This window comes from Lichenostomus cassidix, chromosome Z (genome assembly GCF_008360975.1).
Source record: "Lichenostomus cassidix isolate B80296 chromosome Z, HeHo_3.0, whole genome shotgun sequence".
Lineage (NCBI taxonomy): Eukaryota > Metazoa > Chordata > Aves > Passeriformes > Meliphagidae > Lichenostomus > Lichenostomus cassidix.
Genome location: NC_139511.1, coordinates 70980035 through 71002884, shown reverse-complemented (window position 1 = coordinate 71002884; position 22850 = coordinate 70980035). Strand labels below are relative to the sequence as shown.

At 37.0% G+C, this 22850-nt stretch overlaps 1 protein-coding gene across 1 annotated transcript in view; it reads left to right on the top strand.

Moving 5' to 3' along the window:
* The first annotated feature begins 19674 nt into the window (after positions 1-19674).
* Positions 19675-22850, top strand: part of RIT2 (Ras like without CAAX 2) — a 171741-nt gene continuing 168565 nt past the window's right edge. Inside the window, exon 1 of the mRNA XM_085042826.1 lies at positions 19675-19963. Within this exon, the coding sequence (XP_084898952.1) occupies positions 19861-19963 (103 nt within the window). The 5' untranslated portion in view covers positions 19675-19860. The remainder of the gene's footprint in view (positions 19964-22850) is intronic.

Genomic DNA, 22850 nt, shown 5'->3' with positions numbered 1-22850 from the left:
GCAAAAAATCAATGACTTAGTCCTAAGTGTTCAAGTCAGTCTATGTGGGTATTAGTCATAAGAATCCTAGCAGTCAATAAGATTTCCATATATCTCCAAACTATGCTTTGAGAATGCACTTCTTATCCAGAAGTCTGAAGTTGATGGGAAAAAAAAAAAATCCTCTTCATTTCACCATGCAGTGAATAGTCCAATTGTGAAGAGCGTATCTTTTCCAGGCAGCATCCCTAAAAAATCCAATTTTGGGACAGCCACACAGACATCCTACTAAGGAAAGAAAGATTAGAGATTAAAAATAATGAGGCAGGTGTTTTTTCTTGACATGCAAGGAAGGGTTCTGTAAATGAAAGTGTGTTTTCTGAGCCAATGCATAAGTTGTAATGAGTGTTTAAGAGTAACCAGTACAGTACTTAAGGCAACTTAATTATAATGTATTAATTTTTATATACTGAAAAATTTATTTTTTTATTAGAAGAAATGGAAAGAAGGAACTAATGATTCCATTACAAATGGAAAAGGAAAGTAGGAACTAATGATTTCCATTTATGACAATGCAGAGTTCCTTTGTGAAAGGAAATGACTGTTTCGGCAAATTGAATCCTGCCAGTGTGAGGGGTTTTTTTTATTTCTGTTGTTATTCTGGGGGAAAAAAATTGCCCACAACTTTCTTTCTCTTCTTTTTTTCTTGTAACTTAAGTTTTTTGTTAAAAAACAAACCAAACCAAACAAAAAAACCCAAAACAAACAACAAAAACAAAAAAAACCCACAAAAACCAACCAACCTACCAACCAATGAAAAAAACAAACAAAAAAACCCTAAAAAAACCAAAAAAAAACCCAAACAGAAAAATCCCCATGTCATTTAGCAAATCTGGCTGATTTATTTTTCATCAGTTATTGCCCTGCTGAACATCACTAGGATAGTTCAACAAGCTGAATGCAGCATCATCACTGGCTAAGTTATAGTTTTCTTCACCAGCATCTGTAACCTATGTAGATTTACTCTTTCTGACTGAAACACGTAGAGATTCCACTAAAATAGCAAGAAGAATTCAAATGTTAGGGACACTCCCAGTGAGTGCCTGTGGTTAACAGTGAATAAATTCTCAAATTAGATTAAGGATCAACCACTAGAGATATATTAGAGTCCATTCGGAAAATTGCATTCACCATTTTCCAGGATCACCAGGAAAACAAACAATGACTGGGAATCTTTAGGCACAGGCACACGTTTTCTTTTATTAAGCGCAAACACCTACAGGAATTCGTCTCCTGATCCCCTGTTATAATTTAAAACTAGGCAAGAGGAATGATGCCTTGTGTTCCCAAGGCTGTGTCTCAGAGCACTGCTGTCCATGTGATGGCTATGTCTAGATTCTGCTATAGAAAACAGTTCACAAGAGTGAGTAAAAGCATGTCCTCTGCTACTTCTCACCTTTGCTTTGCCTGCTTTGTCTCTTCTGGAAGGAAAGGCCATGAAACCGTCTCACCTCTAAATGAAATTAGGCCTCTAAATCTGTGCAGTTATTGTTTATATTGGAAAGTGCTGTAAAGAAAATAAGTGTGTTTGTCAGACACTGAAATATGCTGCCATGATGGTTTACAAGTACAAAGTCAAGATCCAGCTGGGCCTTTAGTTTGTGTTAATTAGGAACTCAGATTTAGAGGAGAAAGTAAAGATCCATTTCCACTAACATTTAGTACCAGTCATGTCTCTTGGGCAATAACAGTCATTACTTGCTTTATGTACATATTGTTGTGCTTTGCTATGGGACATTTTTCTTCATTTGTACACTTTGAAGTTAATTCTCTCTACAATTCCCATGGTAAACTGTCAGCTTTCCACCCATACAGGGATCAGTATTTTATTATTATCTCTTCAGCAGTTGCATTCTTGATACACCCCAAATTATGTGTAGATGTAATTTTCCAAGTGTATTAAATGCAACAAAAATGGTGAGTAAACACTTATAGATCATGCAAAGTATTTTGTCTTTCAATTTCTGTTTTTTAGATTTTAGGGTGGGTAGTCTGAAGATGCTAGAATACCTGTGTGGCATTGACCTGACAATTCTGCAGTGATCATTTCCCTATGTACGTTCTTTACCATTTGCAATTCCTTAAACACAAAGGTACAGTAAAAAGAGATTTGTGCTATAAAGGATTGGAGCAGGGCAGGGGAACACATTTTTATACCTGCATCCTAAATAGAGTTTTATAGGCTATTTACACCTTAGTTTAAGATGCAATGGAATGAACATGCATGGAACAAACGTAAAAGGACATGGTAAAAGCATGCAAGCAGAACTGGGAAGACAAAGACATGAGTTACCCACCCTGCAAACAATTTTTGCATCTTCTAGTTTAGATTGTGTTTGTTGTGTTGTGGGAGACAAGAATCTGATGTGCTGAAATACCAATTCACTAACAGAGTAAACTTGGATAAGAGTAGGAGAAGGGAGAAGAGCCCATCATGTTATTGATTCTGTTATTTGTTCCCAGCTGCAGTAAAAATTTATTGCCTAGGTATCTGCTGAAATACATGTTGTCGTGTTGGCTTGTTGTTTTAGCTTCACACTACTGAAAATGATACGTGGGGAGAACTGAAAGTCACAGGAATTAATGTTGACCCAGACATCAGTGGATACCAGCAATCTGGGATCACACAATTTTTGATGTTCTAAGCCTGAGCTGAGATCTGAGTTTATGAAAAAGTTTCTGTACCAAATCACAGGCTAGTAGATGAGGGATAGTAAGCTACTGAATATTCACTTTACATTTCATAGAATCATAGAATAGGTTGGGTTGGAAGGCACCTTAAAAATCACCTATTTCTAAACCCCTCCATGGTGAGTGACATCTTCTGCTAGACCAGGCTGCTCAGAGTCCCATCCAACCTGGCCTAGAACTTAATTTGTTTAGAAATAATTTTATTTTCCTAAATAACTCCAGATATTCAGTAATCATTGAAGAGCCTGTTTCCTTCATGACTGGGAGAATGCTCTCTCTCAGCCAGTTAGATGCAATCCATTTATTCTGCTTGAATGCCAATCACAGAACCGTTTTTGCCACAATTGCACATTGTGTTTTCCCCTTCTATCATCATGTTATTTAATGCATGTTATCTACCCAAGGAAATGATGCTGAACACGATGTCCAGCTTATCACATCAGTATCACTCATATCCATGCTACCAAGTGATAATAAAAATCTAAACTTCCTGACAAATGTATGTTATCTCAGGAAAATAAGGGATGAGGAGCAGGAGACAAGTACACAGAGAATTTAAGAAGTGCAGTATCATTATGCTATTCTGAAATGCTTGTATTAAGTGTAAATGTGGTTTTTGATGCAATGTTGGTAGAAAGGCAAGAGACTGTAGCTAGAGCTATGTAAACCCAGTAGAATACTGTGTATGGAGGGGTGATTATTTCTACAGAAGCTACAAAAATTTCTGTGTGCATGGAGTATGATTACCAGATGATGTTTTAGAGGTTTGCTGAGAATGAATTTACACGCTGCTGAGGTTAGATAGCAGGTGGCTGAAGTATTATCCTATTTTGATAGACATTCTCATTCTGCGAGTTCAGGGCAAGATATTGCAACTTCTAATAATACTTATGTGAATTCTTTAGAAGCCATTAGCTGGAAGCCAGGGCTCATCCTTAGCTGAAGGTCCCAAAAAGCAGGCTGATAGTGTGCTCTTAAGAATACTGTCCTGTTGATGCCATTTGTCTGCATAGTGGTGAAGTCACAGTAGGACAAATGGAACCTGTCCTGGCAGCTGAAAGTATTTTAATGTGTTCCACTTCAAGATATTAGTTACACAATTATGCTCCTTAATTCTTTAAAGAGCCATGGATAGCACTCCTGGTTCTTCCTCTCCTGTGTTTTTGGTGGCATAGAGTGCTGCCACAATAAGTGGAAGTGCCTCTCTTTTCTGTGAAATTGGTTGAAAGTAAAGGGTTTCTTCTGCAATACAGCAAATGTGAATTCAGAAATTTCCATTACAGTTCAAAACTGTAATGGAAAAAACGGTTCTTTAGATAAAATGAGTTGTAGCCATAATGACATTTTTCACTGTTTTTTGTGTTTTATGGGCTGGTTTTAAGCACACTGACTGAATGGAGAGACTGAAGAGAAACACATGGTGAAACAAAAATGTGGAGGTTTCAGATTGCCTTGTTGTCCACACCACAGTATTTATGGGCATGATAAGTACCATGGGAAACATCGGAACAGACCATGGCAGAAATTACTTTCCATTTGCCTTGGGTACCAATTTTCAGGCATGTGTGCAAGTGCAGGGTTTAGACAATCTGGATTTTTAGCTACGAGGAATCTAAATCAACCCTCTTTCCCTGCTGCTCTGTTTTGCTGTCTTTCTCTCCTTCTGCGTCTCTTTCTTCCTTTCTTCTTTGCTTTCTCTCTTTTATTTTCTTCCATCTCCATCTATGTAATTTTCTTAATAGACCTGCACACCTATTCTGTCAGGCAAAGCTGGAATTGTGCCACTTCTGAGATATTATTTGGAGAAACTGCTGCCATTCACCCTGCAGCAGGTTAGGAATCACAGTAGTAACTCTGACATCTTTTACCACAGTGTTTCGTCTGCATGGAGCTCCCAAATTCCATATCAAATTCCAGTTATTATTGCTACTACTGCTGTGCTCATTAACTGGCATAAACACAGGCTTGTGTGCCCAACCAGAGTGGCAGTGAAACATTATAGGGTTGTTGCTATAAGGCCCCCTTGGCCCTGGAGGGATGTTATTTGAAATCAGGGCTTGTCATACATTATGTTAGGCCATATGCTCTGACTGCTCTGCGGGTACTGCTCAGCACTGGTGCATAGCCTCCAGTGTCAGATGTAAAATGAAACTCCAGTTTGAAATCTATACCTGTCATGTTCTCCTATTTTTGGGTCCCTGAGCACTTCAGGTAATTCCAGAGACACCTGTTAGCTAGAAATCCTTAAAAACTGTTCAGAATTTGAAAGGACTACATGGGCATATGATTTATGGACTTGTCTGACTCTTGTCTTTATTAGAAGGTTTTAATTACATGATGTAAATATAATGTAAATGTGTAACTAAGTGTGTGTAGACAGTCAGATGTAGTTTCATAAAAAGGATATGACTGTGAAGTGTTTATACTTTCCTCTCGTAATAGTCAGTGGCTTGTATTGCTTTTTCTGGCCTTATTCCAAAACAAGATTAAAGGGTAAAAGTGGCTTTATGCTAGCTTAAGAGCTATCCAGATTTCTCTGAGCTTTTCTGACTGGTTTCCTGAAGTAGATTTCTGCACTCTGAGGGCTTTACTAAAATACAATACTGCTCAAAAACTTCTGACACAAGGTCAGGCAGCCATGAATCAAGGCAAGAGTCAAGAAAAACCTACATGATTTTTTACTCTCCTAGAGACCAAAAAACCATAGGTATTACAACAGGACTCTACCAATTTCATGGTAAAATTTTACTGGTAAAAGGTCTTCCACTGGGCTGATTTTTTTTTTAATTTGGACAGCTTTGTATGAGCTATCCAGATATAAAAGCTGCATTACGGGTTTAATCTTAAAGCACGTAGCAAATGCTGTTAGGTAAATTGGCCATGTGACACTTTTGTGAAGTGCCCTTTGCACTAAACAAGAAATATGGGAAACCAGGGGTTACAGTCTTAACTGGAAGCAAGAAGAAAGCTTTTTTTTTTTAATTTTGTGTTTGATAGCATTAGATACCTTGCAGTTCTCTGTCTCTCTTCTTTCAGAAATAATTTTTTTAATACTCCATAATTAAAGCCAATATTACAGAAAGTATTTCTGCAATTTCTATAGTTTTTCTTTTTTTTGGAGAATATTAAAGCCTTCTTTTTCTGGAGATGCAACTGCACCTCTGTCAACACTTTGTAAAACCCTGGTGAAGTTCTTGTAACCAAAACTGACATCCCTACACATAGACTCAGTTTTATCTTAACACTTTTTCAGGTTTTGTTCAGTATTTAAATCTGCCAGTTCTTTGTAATTTATGAAGTCAGATAATGCCAAGGTTTCAGCAGGAAAAAGAATAAACCCAAATACCAATTATTATTTACCTTCAAAAAACTTGTAACACATCCCTGATCTTCCCTACTCCTTATTTCTCAGCTGCCAGAGGTGACACTAGGCAGTAACATTGCTAATGAATATATGTTCCAAAATAATGGATCTGCAGAGTGAATCACAACAAACATCCTTACTGAGTGTGTCACTGAGGCAAGTCAGGAAATTTCATTCAAAAACTCACTGCTAGTCCGAACTAACATGTTATTCAGGATTTACCTTTCAAGACTTCAGAATAGAATAGAATAGAATAGAATAGAATGGAATAGACTATTTCAGTTGGAAGAGACCTGCAGGGATCATCCAGTCCAGCTGTCTGACCAGTTCAGGGCTGACCAAAAGTTAAAGTGTGTAGTTAAGGGCATTATCCAAACGCCCTTAAACACTGACAGGTTGGGCATATTCACCACTTCTCTAGGCAGCCTGTCCCAGTGTTTAACCACCATCTTGGTGAAGAAATGTCTCCTAATGTCCAAGCTAAATTTCCCCTGGTGCAGCTTTAACCAGTTCCCATGTGTTATATCACAAGAAGAGCTCAACGCCTCCCTCTCTGCTCCCCTTCCTCAGGAAGCTGCAAAGAGCAATGAGATCACCCCTCAGCCTCCTTTTCTTCAACTTAGACAATCCCAGAGTCCTCAGCCACTCACCACAAGACATTCCCTCCAGACCTTTCATCATCTTTGTTGCCTTCCTCCTTCTCTTCATTCTAGCCAGAGTGGCAAAGAAAGAAATAACAGAAATTCAGAGCAGTGTGATGTTCCTAATTAAGGTTCCATTCCAACCTGACCATTGTAAATACAGGATTACTTCAGTTTGGGTAAAAATAAACGTTCAGAGAAATTACCATTCTCAAAAGCACAATGCCTTTTCAGAAAACCTTTATCTAGCTTAAGCAAACACCTCGAGGACCCATTCTCATCTTTTTCCACACTAGGGGTGTGTGCATGGACACAGAGGGACAAACAGACATGTGCCTCACATAATGATGCTGTCAAAGAGGATATAGGGATAACACCAAGGCAAAAGTCTCCTGTTATTTTTAATGATTTTAAGGAAGTAAACTGGTGTCAGTGATTGCTCTGGAGCCTATTAAATCATCAGAATTTTATTACCTTCTACTATTCATCAATTTGAGTAAAAGTAGGTAGATGGGAGAAGTCCATGATGTTTGAAGAACTGAACGGTTCAGACTTCCAGTTTTCCCAGTTTATGATTATTTTAATCTCAAGTAAAAAAAAGAAAAAAAGAAAATCTGCATTTTTATAACTGCAGTCCATGTGACTGACTAATCCTGAAAAAGATTTGGGGAAGCAACCAGGAACAGGAAAATTATCAGGTATTCTTTGACTACATATTTCAGTGACTTAAGTAGAAAAAAATAACTGGGTAGTAGATGAAATAAAGATGTAATTTCAGTCAGGAACTTAATAAGATTCTGTTCATGAAACATTAGAAAGATTTTCCAAAGAAATTTTTAATTATTATATATGTTATCTACATAAAATATATTAAAAAAGAAAATATTAATACCTGAAGGTTTATACATGAATGGAAAAAACATGGCAAGTCAAAAGGAATTACTGATATTGCCAGAGGAACAGGAAAGAAAATGAAAGCCCACCTTAAAAATAAAACGTGGCAAGAAAATCTCCATTTGACATTACTGTATTTGGTACAACAGGATGTGTACATTGATGAGCAAATTGTGATTAATTGGACAGTCTTTGACTATATCAGTCTTAATTGTCTGCCTTTAATTTGAGGTTTCCAAAAACTCAAAACTCTAAAAAAATCAAATCTCCTTAAGTTCCAGTGGGCTGTCAATTAAATTTGACTGATTATGCTCAGCATTATCCTATAAAAATAATCCACAATTAATTGCTGCACTGTGCAAATTGCAGCAGGACAGGAATAGTTTACAGGCTTAGGGAAATGTATGGTAATGTGCACCCATGCTCTCCAGACACCTGAATCTCAATTTTAATATTCCCAATGTCCTTCCAATGTCAGACTTAGTGATTTTTATGGGACTCATTATAGTGCATTTCTGCTGCAATTGGAAGATTCTTTAACATGGTTCATGGCCCATACCTGCCAGATGAATCGTTATTGCATATACATGAGAAGAGAAAGAAATTCAGGCTGGCAAAGTCAGTATTCCAGATTTGCTTTGGGAATGTTTTCTGCAGGATTCTGAGGGCTCAGGGCAAGAACTTGCTCTGACAGCCTTTCTCAACTCTGTATGCAAACCTGGCCATTAAAACTTCCTTTTTTTAGAATAAAGTTGTGTAAGACCTGTTTGAATAGGATTTACAGGAAGATTTAAATGAGATGATTCTGCCATTTTTTTCAGATAAATGAAGGTTGACATTGAACAGCAATAATAAATAATAAATAATAAATAATAAAATAATAACATAATAACATAACAATATAACAATATAATGATAGTGATAATGATGCTAATATCAATAATAATAATAATAATAATATTGCTGGTGAGCATTCAGCACTCCGCAGCAGTGACATTTAATAGTTCAAAGTGCTAGAGAAAGTTCCACTGGAGATTCTAAGAAATGAGTCAGAGAAGTCACCTTTTTCACTAAAAAGTTAGGAGAGTGAAGATGTTTAAAAATTCAAGGCCAGATTTGTGGTGATAATTCTTTTAGATGCTTCTTCATTGCTGTGAGTCAAAATTAATACAATATAAAACAATCATCAAACATACTTCTCCTCATTATTGTTTGATAATACAGCCATTGTCAGGGACATGCTCTACATGACCACATAGATGTTACTAATAACCAAATTAGATGAAATGTTTAAAGATAATTAAAAAATTGCTAAGCTATGTCACTTGTTATGTAGCAATAACCATAACTATAAAGGCATAATCTTTCTTCCTTACCTTTAACCATATTTACAGTATCTCAAATCCATCTTTACAGTCAATGAATCCTTATTATGGTCTTTTGCTTTCCTTTTCTTTCCAGTTTTTGCAAACTAGCAGCATTTTTCCAAGTCAGTATTTCACAAAGAAATATCACTTAATACATGGAAGAATTTAACTGTATTTAATGAGGTGCATGATAAATCTAGACACCATTTACTTCAGGCAAACTCGGAACTAGGCTGCCCTCAGAAAGAACAGAACATCTATTCCTTTATGTAAAAAAAAGAGTTAGACATAGCTATGGTCTTCATCTCAAAAGGGAAGCTGATTTAATAAAGAATGTGAGAATGTTCTCTTCAGGGCAGAGGATAATCTTTTTTCAGGGTAATCAAACACAGTGGTGTGGCATGAAGGAAGCTATGTTTTTCACTTCTCTGTAAAAAAAAAAAAATAAAAAGACAAAAAAAGGGAAAGAGAAATAAACTCCTCATTTTAAATTTACATAATTGTGCAGATTTTCCTATTAAAGTCAATGTATCTCATAATATTTCTGAAGTGTGAGGGGCTAAATGCCATGAAGAATATTGACAACTTTCAGGTACTGGTTATATCAAAGCCATAGTCTGCTTCTCACCTAGTAGCTGAGATACTGAGAGACACTTTTTGGCAACATTGATCCAAGAATAGGCATTTAGATGAGAGCAAGAGTTACTGTACTGTTATTGATGTGAAAGTGCTTGTTTTGTGTTTGTATGACCAGGTTTTGGTAGTGGGGGTCTGCAGAGGAGGCTTCAGTGAGAAGCTGCCAGAAGCTTCCCCCATGTCCAGCAGAGCCAAGGCCAGCTGGATCCAGGGTGGACCCTGTTGGCCAAGGCTGAGCCCAGCAGGGATGGGGCTAACACCCCTGGGATGGCAGAGTTAAGAAGGAAAACGTTATTGCACAGATTTAATTACAGCCAGAGAAGAGTGAAGGGAGAACATGTGAGAGGAGCAGCCCTGCAGACACCCAGGGCAGTGCAGCAGGAGGGGCAGGAGCTGCTCCAGGCTCTGGAGCTGAGATTCCCCTGCAGCCCCTGGTGCAGCCCATGGTGAGGCAGCTGTGTCCCTGCAGCCCAGGGAGGGCATGGGGGAGCAGAGATCCACCTGCAGCCCCCGGATGAGATCCATGCCAGAGCAGGAGGATGCCCAAAGCAGGGCTCTGAGCCTGGGGAGCAGGGTCCTGAGAGGAACCTGCAGACCCACAGAGAGAGTAGCCCAGGCTGGAGCAGGTTTGCTGGCAGGACTTGTGACTCCGTGGGGGACACTGGAGCCAGCTGTTCCTGAAGGACTGAACCTGTGGGGAAGTGACCCATGTTGGAGAAGTTCATGGGGAGCTGCAGATTGTGGGGAGAACTCTTGGCTGAAGTCTGTGGAGGATTATCTGCTGTGGGAGGGAACCTACCCTGGGGCAGGGCAAAGACTCCTGTTCCTGAGCAGCAGCAGGAGCAACACGTGATGAGCTGACCAAAACTCCCCTTACCATCTCCCTGCATTGCTGGAGGAGGAGGTAGAACCTGGGAAGGAGGGAGAGGTGGGGTGAAGCTGTTTTTCAAGATTTATTTCACTGCTCATTATCCTGCTCTGGTTTTGTTATTAATAAATTGAGTTTGTATCCCCAGGTTGAGTCAGTTTTGCCCATCACAGTAATCTGTTTGTGATCTCTCCCTGTCCTATCTCGATTCATGAATCTTTTTTATACAGTCTCTCCCATGTCCAGTTGAGAAGGGGAGTGGAAGTGTGGCTTTGGTGGGTGCCTGTAACCCAGCCAGGGTCAACCTGCTTAAATGCCCTTCTAAAACTTTAAGCAATATAATTAGAAGATGTTGTTCAAGGAAAAAGAAAGTCTCAATATGTTTTGAGTAACTTTCAGAGAAAATGAAGGCATGTTGCAATGCAGAAATAGAAGACATTCCCAGGTGTGATGGTAGAGAGGGGCAGTTAATTCTAATACTACTAGAAGGTGCAACTTTTAAATTCATTTAAGTGCAAGTGAAAAGATGCACTTGTGTGGCTGAAAGTTCTTTCCACAGGGAAAAAAAAAAGTTTGGATTGATATGTAATAGATCCGAAATTCTGTTTAAATCCACATGAAGGCAAAGGATGTTCCAAAAAAACAGTCAAAGCAAGATTTGGAGTTTGATTTTCAAAATAAAATTTTTATACTCCTTGTCCCAAAGATTGGAGGATAAATATAGAAAATAGAGACACAACACAGACTCAATTTTTGTAAAATAAGGATAATACAGGGGCTGTCCTAAGATGGTGCTCAGCTAATAAAGGATTTCTGAAATCATCTTAAGGTCCTGAAAGAGCTGTGTCTTTCACCCAGTGTGTATCAGAGGCTTGGCTGGTTGCCACTGTTCAAGAATTCTTTACGGTTTATAGTTAATAGGAGGAACATAATTCATCTGATCTCTTTGTTGGCCTCTGTCTAACATGGTATTTGTGTACTGCTTCCCATTAAAGGTCCATTATTTTCTCAGCCTTTCCCTTTTGTTATGTTGTCAAGCTCCATCTACAGCAAGCAGCCCCAGCAAAACCAAGGAGAATAAATTCTGTTGTCTATCCTTCTTCACGTGCTTATGCCTTGCAGGTGCATCAGTATCCAGAGACAGCAAAAAGTAACAAAAACTGTCTTATAACCATGCACAAAATTATGTTTCTCGTGCAAACTTGAGTCTAACACAGGTGTTCTGATCCTCAGGGCTTTTTGTGTCAGAACTCTGAATCTGATCTGGTGGAAGGAAAAGGTATCTTGGACTTTTGAGTTGACCAGATGTGCCTACCATTTTTTTTTTTTTTTTTTTGTTTGTTTGTTTGTTTCATAAGAAAATAATAAGATTTTAATTAAAAAAAAATTGTTTTCACTACTTTTTTCTTACAGGCAGCAAATTAAAGCTAAATAATATTGTTCTAACCTCCTGGAGCCCTGGAACAGCACAGCCACCAAGAAAATTCAGCTTCCCATCCGTGGAATGCAGGTTTGGAAACAATGTGGCAGGGTAGCTTTAAGTCTTGTTTTAAAAAATGCTGTTTAAATTTTAATTTGAATTTTATGTTACAGTGTATGAGTTTGTACATATGCATACATTTGATTCCAAATTTAATAGTCATTAGAAGTAAATTTTCTTAGCAGAGAGTTATGAACATAATGGAGTGAAATTTAGAAGGTGGGTGTATTTGTTAGCATTTTAATTGCACTTGGTGTCAATAATTGTACATTATATTTATTTATTTCAGACAGAGAAAGATGGTTCCTGATCTCAAAACTCTGAATTTTAAAGAATTTTGAAAATTAATTTCTTTTTAGAACAATGAAAACTACATCTAATATGAAAACCAATACAAAATCATGGAAATACATGTTTAATCTAATACACAACATTTTCTTGTAGGATTCTTACACAATTTGTCTCCAGTAAAGCATATTAAGCATTTCAACCCAAAAAAGCCTTGATTCTGACTTGGTACATTTTGGTTTGGTTTGGTTTTTTTTGTTTGTTTGTTTTTCTTTTTAATCCTAAAGCTGAGTTTATTATGGTCAAACAATTAGTGATACAATGAAGCCTACAGTGACGGATTTTTTCAATCATGTTTAATTAACAACGTTATAAAATTACTGCACTGCTCTGCTTTTCATGCTATACAGAGGTTGGATTAGCACTTTTCCTAACAAGTAAGCTTATTGATCTTACAATATTTTGTAAGAATAGCATCTTTAAACTGATTATCAGACTAACTAGTGACAGACTGCAGTGTCTGGTGTCTTTGGTGGAAGCAGATCTTGGATCGATTGCAGTGGGAGTGACAAGTGGGATGTTTGTGATCTTCTACAGCACAGTTCTGGAGGAACTTTCCAAATAAATATACTTGCATCCTTGTCTAGCTAGTAATCCACTTGGTAAGGTTTTAATGTGAGAGTTTACTTCAGATTTATAAAACAAAGTGATACCTTTCATGCAGGTTTCCCAGTGTTTCCAGGGCTGGTTTTACATATGAAACTGGTTACTTTAAACAGATTGAGAACTGTCAAAATAAGTGGTTTGATTGGAAATCAAGCACAGATATGCACAGAATGCCAGCAGAAACTTTAATCAAGAGGAGAGATTGCACTACTGTTCTGACAACAGCAGCATATATATTAATTTTTGTGTTGTTTCTTGTAAACCATTATTCAGCCCATTATGTAGCCAAGTCCAAGCCTCTCCTACTCCAAAATCTGCTAAATGTTCCCCTGATCAGTATGAGAAACAACATGTCCAGTGAGGAGATTAAACTAGCAATCCCCCTGAATTTTGCCAAAAGAACATTTCACTAATGATTTTGAAGGACCTGACTTTGTTTTTCTTAGCATTGATATAGTTGTTGAGCTAAATTATGTATTTAATTCTGATTATTTTTAATTACGATAGACTTAAGAACTAAAAAGTACTCCCTTCAACTACCAGAACACCAATAAAAATTTTGATTTCTAGAGCAAACAATTTCATAATGGAAAATAATTCATGACACTAAAAAAGTCTAAGTCAGAGAAATTCAAATTCATTCTATTTGATGCTTCCCTGGTGAAGCCAAAGCTAATCTTAGGTTTATTCAGTATAGACAGTGAAGTGGAAAGCATATGAATGATCACAGATGAAATTCAAGAGCCTATCTACTCTTTTTCTGTTTTCCTTTTTTTTTTTTTTTTTTTTTTACTGATACACTTTTTGGCATAGTTTAGAATGAAAATCCACACGCTTAAAGTGAAGTTGCAGAAATTCTTTCAATTATAAGGACTTTGGGAATGAAGGCATTATCATCATCTAAAACTCTTTCAAGGTAACAACCAAAAGGTAAAAATTTTTTGTTGTTGTTTTTTTTAGCACTTAAAATTGAAATAGTCATCTTTTTTTTCTAGAAACAAATATTGCAGGGATGACTTGAAAAGGATCAGAGTGGCAAAACATTAAAAGTCAGAAATTCTGACAATCCCAGGAGATTGTGATCTGTTCCTGAGGGCATTCAAATATAGATCAGAAAATAAAAGAAAAAAATGTGTCTCTTATTGTCGATTCCCTGTGCTTATTGTGACTATATTAGGATTGACATGCAGTAGGTGTAAATCCATATTGTATGAAGTATTGAAACAGTAATGTGGACGTATTTGGAAACAACACTTCAAGACAAGCAGTGGAAAGTTTTTGGGAACACGAGAAGTAGAAAAGTTTAATAAATGACCTGTGGAGGAGATTTGATAGCATAACCTTTCTGGTGAAAAACATGTGGCCTGAAAGAAAATGGAGAGACAAGAAAGAACAAAATTCTCCATAATTTCAATGTTCCTTTGATTCACTTGCTAAATATTTACATACGTGCTTGCTGTGTTCACTGTGCCTTTTTACAGTAGCTGCAGTAGATAGGATGAAAAGTGATAATCTTATTGTGTAATAAGGACATTTGGATTTCAGAGATGTTTCTAATGGGATAGTGAGGCAATTGATTTCAGAAACTGAGTAATTTCTCACTCTGGAAGACTATAATGTAAGGCTAAGTAAATATTGTTCAATTTACTTGCATGGATTTGTGGTGTGGGGCAGGGATGAAAAAGATAACCTCTTCAGAGCTCTTCTAATGCTATTTATATGGTATTTCTTATTATATTCATGCTTATAATTTTCCTTCCTAGCAAAAGAACTGGAAGGTAATCAATTTAAAATAGACATACATCCATTCTCACAAAAAACATGTTCATGTGGAGTAAGGCTTTAAAATTTTCACATTCTGAATATCAGTTTTGCACTTGAAAGTGTAGAAGCCTTATCTGTGGATGTAATTAAAATTCAAAAGAAATCCATAAATAGCCAAAAATCATTAGTATTTCTAGACAGTTAAGATCATAAATCATTTGTGAAACTTTATTGGAAACCCAGAGAAAAAAGCTTTTCCCTTTGAAATAGTCTAAGACATGACCTTCAGTGTTTCTGTTCTGTATGGAGTTAGAGTAATCACTTGTAGGAATTTTAAAGTTAATGTGATATGAGTGTTCTCAATAATGACAAACTGACAAACTGACAGTGACAAACTGCTCCTATTTCTCAAACCTTTGTTCAACAGGATCAGCTGTGTTGTTTGACCTGGGATGACCAAATAGAAGTTGCTGCCCATGACAAACCTTTCTTTGACAAGATCAAAACCACAATGCTGCTTTACTCTCTGGACTCTGAAGCTGTTTCACATTTTCTGTTAACATTCAGTTTTGCATCTTTCGTCCTTTCATCTGCTTTTTCTTCATGACATATTGATAAGGGTTATATTAAAAGGCATTTCAGCAGAGGCAGGGGACACTCTGTTGCCTCACACAGGCAAGAACTTCTGAACAAAAGGCATATATTTAACAGCTGAGGAGGCATATATGTAACACCTTGAGCCAGCCTCAAGGTGTGAGGTTGTCGAGTGTCTAATCAACTGCACTATGTGGGACACAATGAGTCATCCTACAGATGAGTAAATTGCAGAATAGAAAAGGGATGGGGATTATTGAAGGAAGTCAGGGTGCCTGTGGCAGGTGGGTGATTGAACCACTGGGTGTTTCTAGCAGGAATCTGAATTCCAAAAACACAGAGATGTTTCTGTAATGTGTTTGAGGTCCCTTAGCAACACGATTCAGAGGTGTTCAGCATCTTTGAGACTGAATACATTAAACACATTAATGTAAAATTTAAGTTTAGGAATTTTTTTTTTTAGGTCCCCTAGCAATTTCTTTATTATGTTAGCTTTTGTCAGAATTGATCAAGTTAAGCTAGACTGGCAAATGTATCTTTTTCTCAGGAGCAGGTGGAATCAGTTCTCCAGTGGTGGGCAATGATTTCTGCATTAACACTCTCTCGTGAAAAAAGCACTTCAGCAAGCTGGCCTTATATGCCTTTTTCTGAAAGATTTTTTTTACATTTCCTCCCTCTGTTGTGTCTAATATGTAAACATGAGGGAAAAAAGATTGGTCAGTGTTTCCATAATGGCATGGACCTCAGTGGGCTCATGCATATTCACTTATTATTAGGTGGTTCATGTGCCTTTAACCCATCACTTAATGGAGCACAAATCAGTCAAGATTTGCATTTTGCTTGCTATTCAAGTTTTTAAACTCATGAGCTCCCTGCCTAATGACAAGAATATTTATCCAGGTTAATTGATAAAATCTCCTCAACATAAAGTGCTCTAGGAAACAATTTCAGAACACTTACATGTTGTATTAACATCTCATTATTTTATTCAACAGCCCCAGAGCAAGTGGGGATGTAGGATGAATTAGATGTGTTTTCTAATGGCATTTTCTCTAGAAAGAAGCTCATGTCTGTATGTTCTTTTTCTTAGGACCTAAGCATCCTTAAAGAGCTTTTCAGCCTTAATCAACTAAAATATGAATTCAAACAAAGCAGTTCCTAGATTTTGAATACTGAATGGTTTAACTGATTGCTGTATTTTACAGTGAGTTTTAATAGAAAATGAAAAAAAAAGGAGAAAAATCAGAAGAATTGCCATGAATTCATAAGCAATATGCAAACATCAGTAGAACCAAATTTCCTAAATAAATGATTCATTACAAGCTAGTATTCCAAATTTTTTTCCCACCTTTGCAGTAACCTTTTATTTTTGCCTAAGGACAGCTTTCTATGAATTTGCACCATGATAAATGTGTCTTTAAAACAATGAAGCAAAGATAAAACAGGGGGTTGGAATTTGTTGTGAAATGTCCCACACTGTAAAAAGTCCAGTATCTCAGTTTAAATAGCTGTATTTAGTACAGTTTATTTCTGTTATTGGTAAAATATTTATGCTGGTGATTTTTTCCCTATATTAATAAGTGTTTCAAACTGGGTAATTTCGAATAATCTCAGTATTAATTTTTATTGGCAGCAGACTGAAAGTAAACCTTTACTACTTTACTGCTCTGGTGGGAGAAGGAAGACTAATTAATACTATATGTAAATGGGAATAAAGCTATATATTTCTCCTCCATTACTGAATTGAATGAAATTAGGGGCAGATTAGGGTGTTTGTCAATAGGAAGTTATGATGAAAATGAATTAGAACAAGTCTTGTTTTATAGGTAGGAATGCATTATCAACTTTTCAAGCTGTGGAGAAATCTCTGTGAAATTTGGGAGGATATGTTTGTCCAATATGTTTGTTTATATAACATGATAATACTTAATAAACTGCCTAAGCAAAATAAGCATGAATGTATGTTTCAAGCAAGTATTCTAAGTTTTTAGTCCTCAATAAACAGATACTTAATTCTGCTCTTTCAGACAGAAACGTGCTGGTTTTTATCTTGTTTTTCTTATAAGATAAGGAAGTGGCTTTCTATTTGGTTGTCATACCCATCTCCCTGCTCTGACATAATTCCCTTTTGTAGCCTCTTCCATTTCATACATTCCTTCCCCACATTCCAGCTCTAAACAAAAGAAAAAAATGTCACTTTTCTCTGACAAGCACTAACAGCTGGAAAAAAAATTCTGACTCATCTATCATGTATACATTATGTTCTTTAATATTTTTTATATATAAATATATTTTGTTTAGGTTGTCTTTTGCATCATGCCCTCAGCCACTCACTTTGCTGACATTTTAATGTCAGCTAAATGTTACTGCCAGGTATGGGAACAAAAGCCCCTCAGAAGAAGATTGCTGTGTTGATGGGAGATTACCAGAAAAACCCAGCTGTTCTAAGCAGTGGTTTTGAAATCATTATTAGTTTTATCTACTGTATCAATAATGAACACATGAGAATCGTTTTAATAAAAATGAAATTCTAATTGCAACGGGGATTAACTGACCTACCTGTCTCTTCCTGATGAAATTTAATATTTAGTTATCATATTTTTATATGCAGCATTTCCTGTTTACATCCTACTTTATGCTCTGATGAACAAATCCTTCTGAGTTCTGAGGTTTCCATCCAGACATAAATACAGGAACCCATCCCTGACACTGTGGAGCTGCTCTCAGCAGGGCTGGCTCAGAAGTCCCTCTGGACAGTGGCAGATCCTGACTCTGGAGGACTTCTCAGAACACAGTGGTTCTCTCTCTCTGCCCTCTTTTGCTGTGTGGCTGAAAACAGACCATCATACTTGGATTTCCTGGTGTTTCTTCAGGATCTGTTCATGTGAGTACTCCTTAAGCAAGAGATGGTGATTTTAACAGTCCACCATGGATTTTAGTATTACTCTGTATTTAAACTTTTTGGTTACAAGATCAATGATACTGCCCATAATTTCAAGTGTAAAAACTTTTCTCAAGTTATTTACAACTTTCTAAAGTTGGTTTGGTTTTTTTTTTTTTTTTTTCTGAACTGGGCTACTTTGTGTTCCATCCACAGTGTTCGAAGTTTTCATTAGGAAGGAAAATGAGTATTCCTGTTCACTTTCTTCATTCTAATTAATATTATCATCATTCTATATATCTGTTCTTTTTAATAATGTATTTTCTTAGTCCATCATGCTACCTTTCTGAACTATATGTCCTTTCTATACCTTTTCCTCTCCTTAATTTTCTTAAAATCGTGTCCTTCATCAGTCTGATTTCTTTTCCTTTTCTTTCCAACTTTTAATTCTGAAGTATTCCAAAGCAATACCATATGTTTACTGTCTGAAATTATTGGAAGAGTGGATAGATTAAGGTGTGTGGCTTAGAAAATACTTTATTAGCTGCTTCTCCTGTTTCCATTTCCACATCTCCTGAATAGTTACCTCTGTTGTGAAAATCCAGCATGATACAAGGGAGAACAAATTTTGCTTTCTACCCGTTTTGCAGTGGATTGGTTTTGGTCCCCAAAAATACTGAATAACAGTTAAAGCTGGGCAAGTATCTTATTGCTTATCATGTTCTTTAAATAGATCTTCTAAAAGCAAAATCAGAAATCAATAAGGAGCTGCTGTGTTTTGGGGTAAGTTTTCACTGAATAATTCCAGTGTGAGATTTTTCACACTGAATGTCATTCACCAGTTTGCTAAGATAAATTCCTTGATATTAGTATTAAATACTTTAAAATACTGGGTTTGTTTTTTACATTTTTTCTGGATAAACAGATATTTTCTCCTCCTTTCAGTCCCTGTTTCCTTTGGAAATTTTGAGTGGAAAAAGAAGGGAAACAACAAGTAAAGTTGTTGTTTTTTTGCAATGTATCTGGTTTATTTCTGCATGGTAGTTGATGCAAATTGAACCAAAGTGTGTATTGATCTGTGAACAAGTCTAGCCTTAGAAAACTTCTGTGTTTGCAGTAAGCTTCATGAAGAATAAAGACTCTTAAAAGTTGTTACTTGTTTTACCTCTAACAGTGTTAAGTGTAAAACTAGCAGACTTGATGATCATAGGATGCATATTTAACTCCAAGGTGAAAAGAAGGTTGTCTGGTTTGTTTTATCATTAAGATTCAAGCAAGTAATATGTAGAATAACAAGCATCATAATTAAGAAATCTGATCCATTTTGTTTTGCTGTAGTGTCTGATCTATTTGTTCAATGACACTGCAACCCCAGAGGTACCAGAGCCCTTGAGCCTCACAAAACTGCTGCTGTCCAGGAAGAGAAACAGAGAACGATACAGAGCTGGGAGGGGGCAGAGAGAGATTTTTATTGGAAGCTGTTAAAGTGGTTGCTATGAGACCTTCTCCAGCTAACACAGGCACAGCAGTGAGTGTGAGGCTGATAAATCATAGCTCTTGCATTATACCTTTCCTTTCTGCCTTTTTTTTTCCCCCTAACACAGCTTTTATAGTTGTTTAAGATCAGAGAAAACACCTGCCAGTTGCTTTTTCTTCTGTTTCGCTCCCTTCTGCTGCCTCGTGCAAGATGGAGCTAGAAAATGCAATGATCAGCTCCTCGAGCAGTTCTTCACCAGGCTCCAGAGAGTACAAGGTGGTGATGCTGGGAGCAGGGGGAGTTGGCAAAAGCGGTAAGTTTCAGCAACAATATTTTGGGGGGAGAAGGGGTGAATTAGGAGCGTAAAGTTCACAGGACAAGGACATTGTTTAATGGGTTTTGTTCCTCTTTCTCTTGCACATGGCTTGGATAAAAGACTATAGTTCGTGACTGGGGAAATGAGTCAGCTTAATTTGTTACAGAGTGAAATGCTGCGAGCTTTTTTAATTGGTTATTTGTGTAGGACTGACCTTGGGTCTGCTGTGTGAGAGGAGAGAGCAGCCAGGCTGCTGCTGTGAGTTTAACAGCAGCGCCTGTGTCACTCTCCCACTTGCTGAGGGATGGTGGTTTGCTGGACACTGTGCATGGAACTTGTTGGCCTGATGGTCCTTGTGCTCAGGCAGAAATCAAACTCACTGCAAAGTCAGCTGTACAGTGCAGAGTGTGGGGAATGCCTACAGTGATTCTGTTTCCTTCCCTGCACCTTTTTTTTTTCGGATCTTTTTGGTTGTTTTTTTGTTTTTTATTTTTTAAACTGAGTGTCATTGTGGCTCAGCTGGTTTTATTCTCCTCTCCAGTCCGGACAGGTAGAGCATGCCAGCCTGAGTCTCCCTCCAGGCTGTGAGGCAGATTTGCAGCATATTTTAATATCACTGTCCATAGCTGGCAAGATATGCTAGTGTCTGACAATGATATCTCTTCAGAGGAGTCATTATTTTCTCCGGACAGTGTTTTCTTTTTCCCAGATATTATCAGCTTTGATTTATTCTCACTGAAACCAGCATTCTCTGTTCTTACAAAGACTTTGCTGAACATGCAGAGTTTGTCTCAGAAGTCGGTATATTGAGCTGGACACATAACAACAATTTGATTAGATCGTCTGGTAATTCAAAAGGAAAACAAAAAGAGAAACAAAATTACAAAAAAAGTAGAATAATATAATATATCCAGGCCAGGTTCCAAGGAGTTTTCAGGATAAATAGCTGTGACACTAAACTGTAATAACTGTGTAGATCAAACAAGTTTTATTTGTATTCAAAAAGTAAGATGAGGTATATATGCAAAAAATTAAATATTGGGAGTGAACATAATTCTCTTTCTGTATCCATAATCTTTGTGTTCTTGTTATATTTGGCTTCCACTTCAGTAACACATCTTTCAGTGAATGCTATTTCCCATTGGTATGGCTTAACCAAGCAAACAATTCTTGCACAGATGTTACTATATAATTGCATATAAAATGGAAAAGAAGAAAATATTGGTAATCTCGGAGTAAATTTCTGTATTTTCAAATTGTCTTTTCCATGGAAAAACAGGTATCCAGGATGTGCCAGTTTGAACTTTCAGTAGAATACCACTTCTTTCCTTTATTTTTCCCCTTTTTTATAACTTTTCTTTCTTCTTTTTCTTTTGTTTTTCCCCTGAATGTGTCCAAAAGATGGCAGCAATTTTTTTTCCCCAAACATATGTTTGTAAGATAATGTCATTTTGAAAACTTGTTCACCACAAAGTATTACAAACTGTACTACATTCATAGCATGATTGAATCATAACATCCAAACTTTATATGTTCTTGAGGACATTTCCGAGTTTCCATTTACTATTAGATAGGAACTGAAATCACAAACTTAATGAATTCAAATGTCTGTGTTCAGAAAACTCTAGCTGTTAATGAGAATAAAGCTTTTAAATCTGACTTGCACAAGGTGTGATACATCTCCAAAGCCGAGAACCACATAACTAAGAACTAAAATTGTGTGGTCTAAAGAAATAAAGGTGGAATTAAGTGTATATTTATGAAATTCTTTGGGATTAATGAAAACTTTCTGCTGTTATTACAAAAGTGAAAATTTTGGGGGAAAAAAAAACTACCCCAGCACCTGGGCATTTTTAAGAGTTTATAAGGAAGGAGGTGGGCAGTTCAGTACTTACTGGCTATGAACTTCTGATGTGTAATGGACCCAAAATATTTCAGTAGAATCCTGAGAGATGGAACAACTGATAGGATTCAGATAGAGATAAGTAAAAATAGATGTCATTCCATAAATCATGAATTCATTCTGACTCTTACATAAACAGGATTAATTTACACTCTATTAAAACCAGAAAAAGGCCTTAATGACTACTTTGATTCTACAAGATGAGCTCTCCTTTCCCCTAGTGACCTAGATTCACTGTGTCCAGGAAATGATGAATTTAACCATAAAAATGGATCAGAGTATAATAAAGACGAAAGACAAGAAAAACCCCAAAACAAACAAGTTCAATTTCAAATTTTGATTTTGACAAATCAGTGTTATGTGGTTTGATATATTGATAACATCCTACTTTTTCCCCCCCCCCACCTTCTCCCTACTTCTTTGCTTTTAAGTCATGACAAAAACAGTAACAGCTGGGGTTAAATTACTGAGTGGGAAACCTCTTTCGGATGAAAGCCTTTCCATTCCTCAATTCATTCATATATTAAATAATTCAGGTTTGGAATGAATTTTCCATAGGAACCAAGCCACAGAAATGTTAGATTCTTTTTACCCTGGATGTAGCTCAATTCTAGAGATCCCCTGGGCTTTTTGATCTCCTGTTTCCACCTCTCCCCTGCTCTCTTACTGTGCCACTTGTGCACGGGGTGGATTGAGGAGGAGGATACCAGCAATGGGTGTTCTTTTGGCACTGATGTTTACCAAAAATATTCTTTGGATTAGTCAAGCTTGTGTCTTCAGCTCTCTGCTCCAAGATGGCAGACAGTCCAGGAGCAGAGCCACCATCCTTAATTTGGGCTATTCAGCATGGTGTAAATTTCACAGGAATTGGTAAAAGATGAACCCAGGGCATCCAAGTCCAACACCTATCACATGCAGAGTGATGATGTGTAAACTGCTAACGGTGTGAGAATTGCTACTTAAGGGCTCTCACACTTCAAA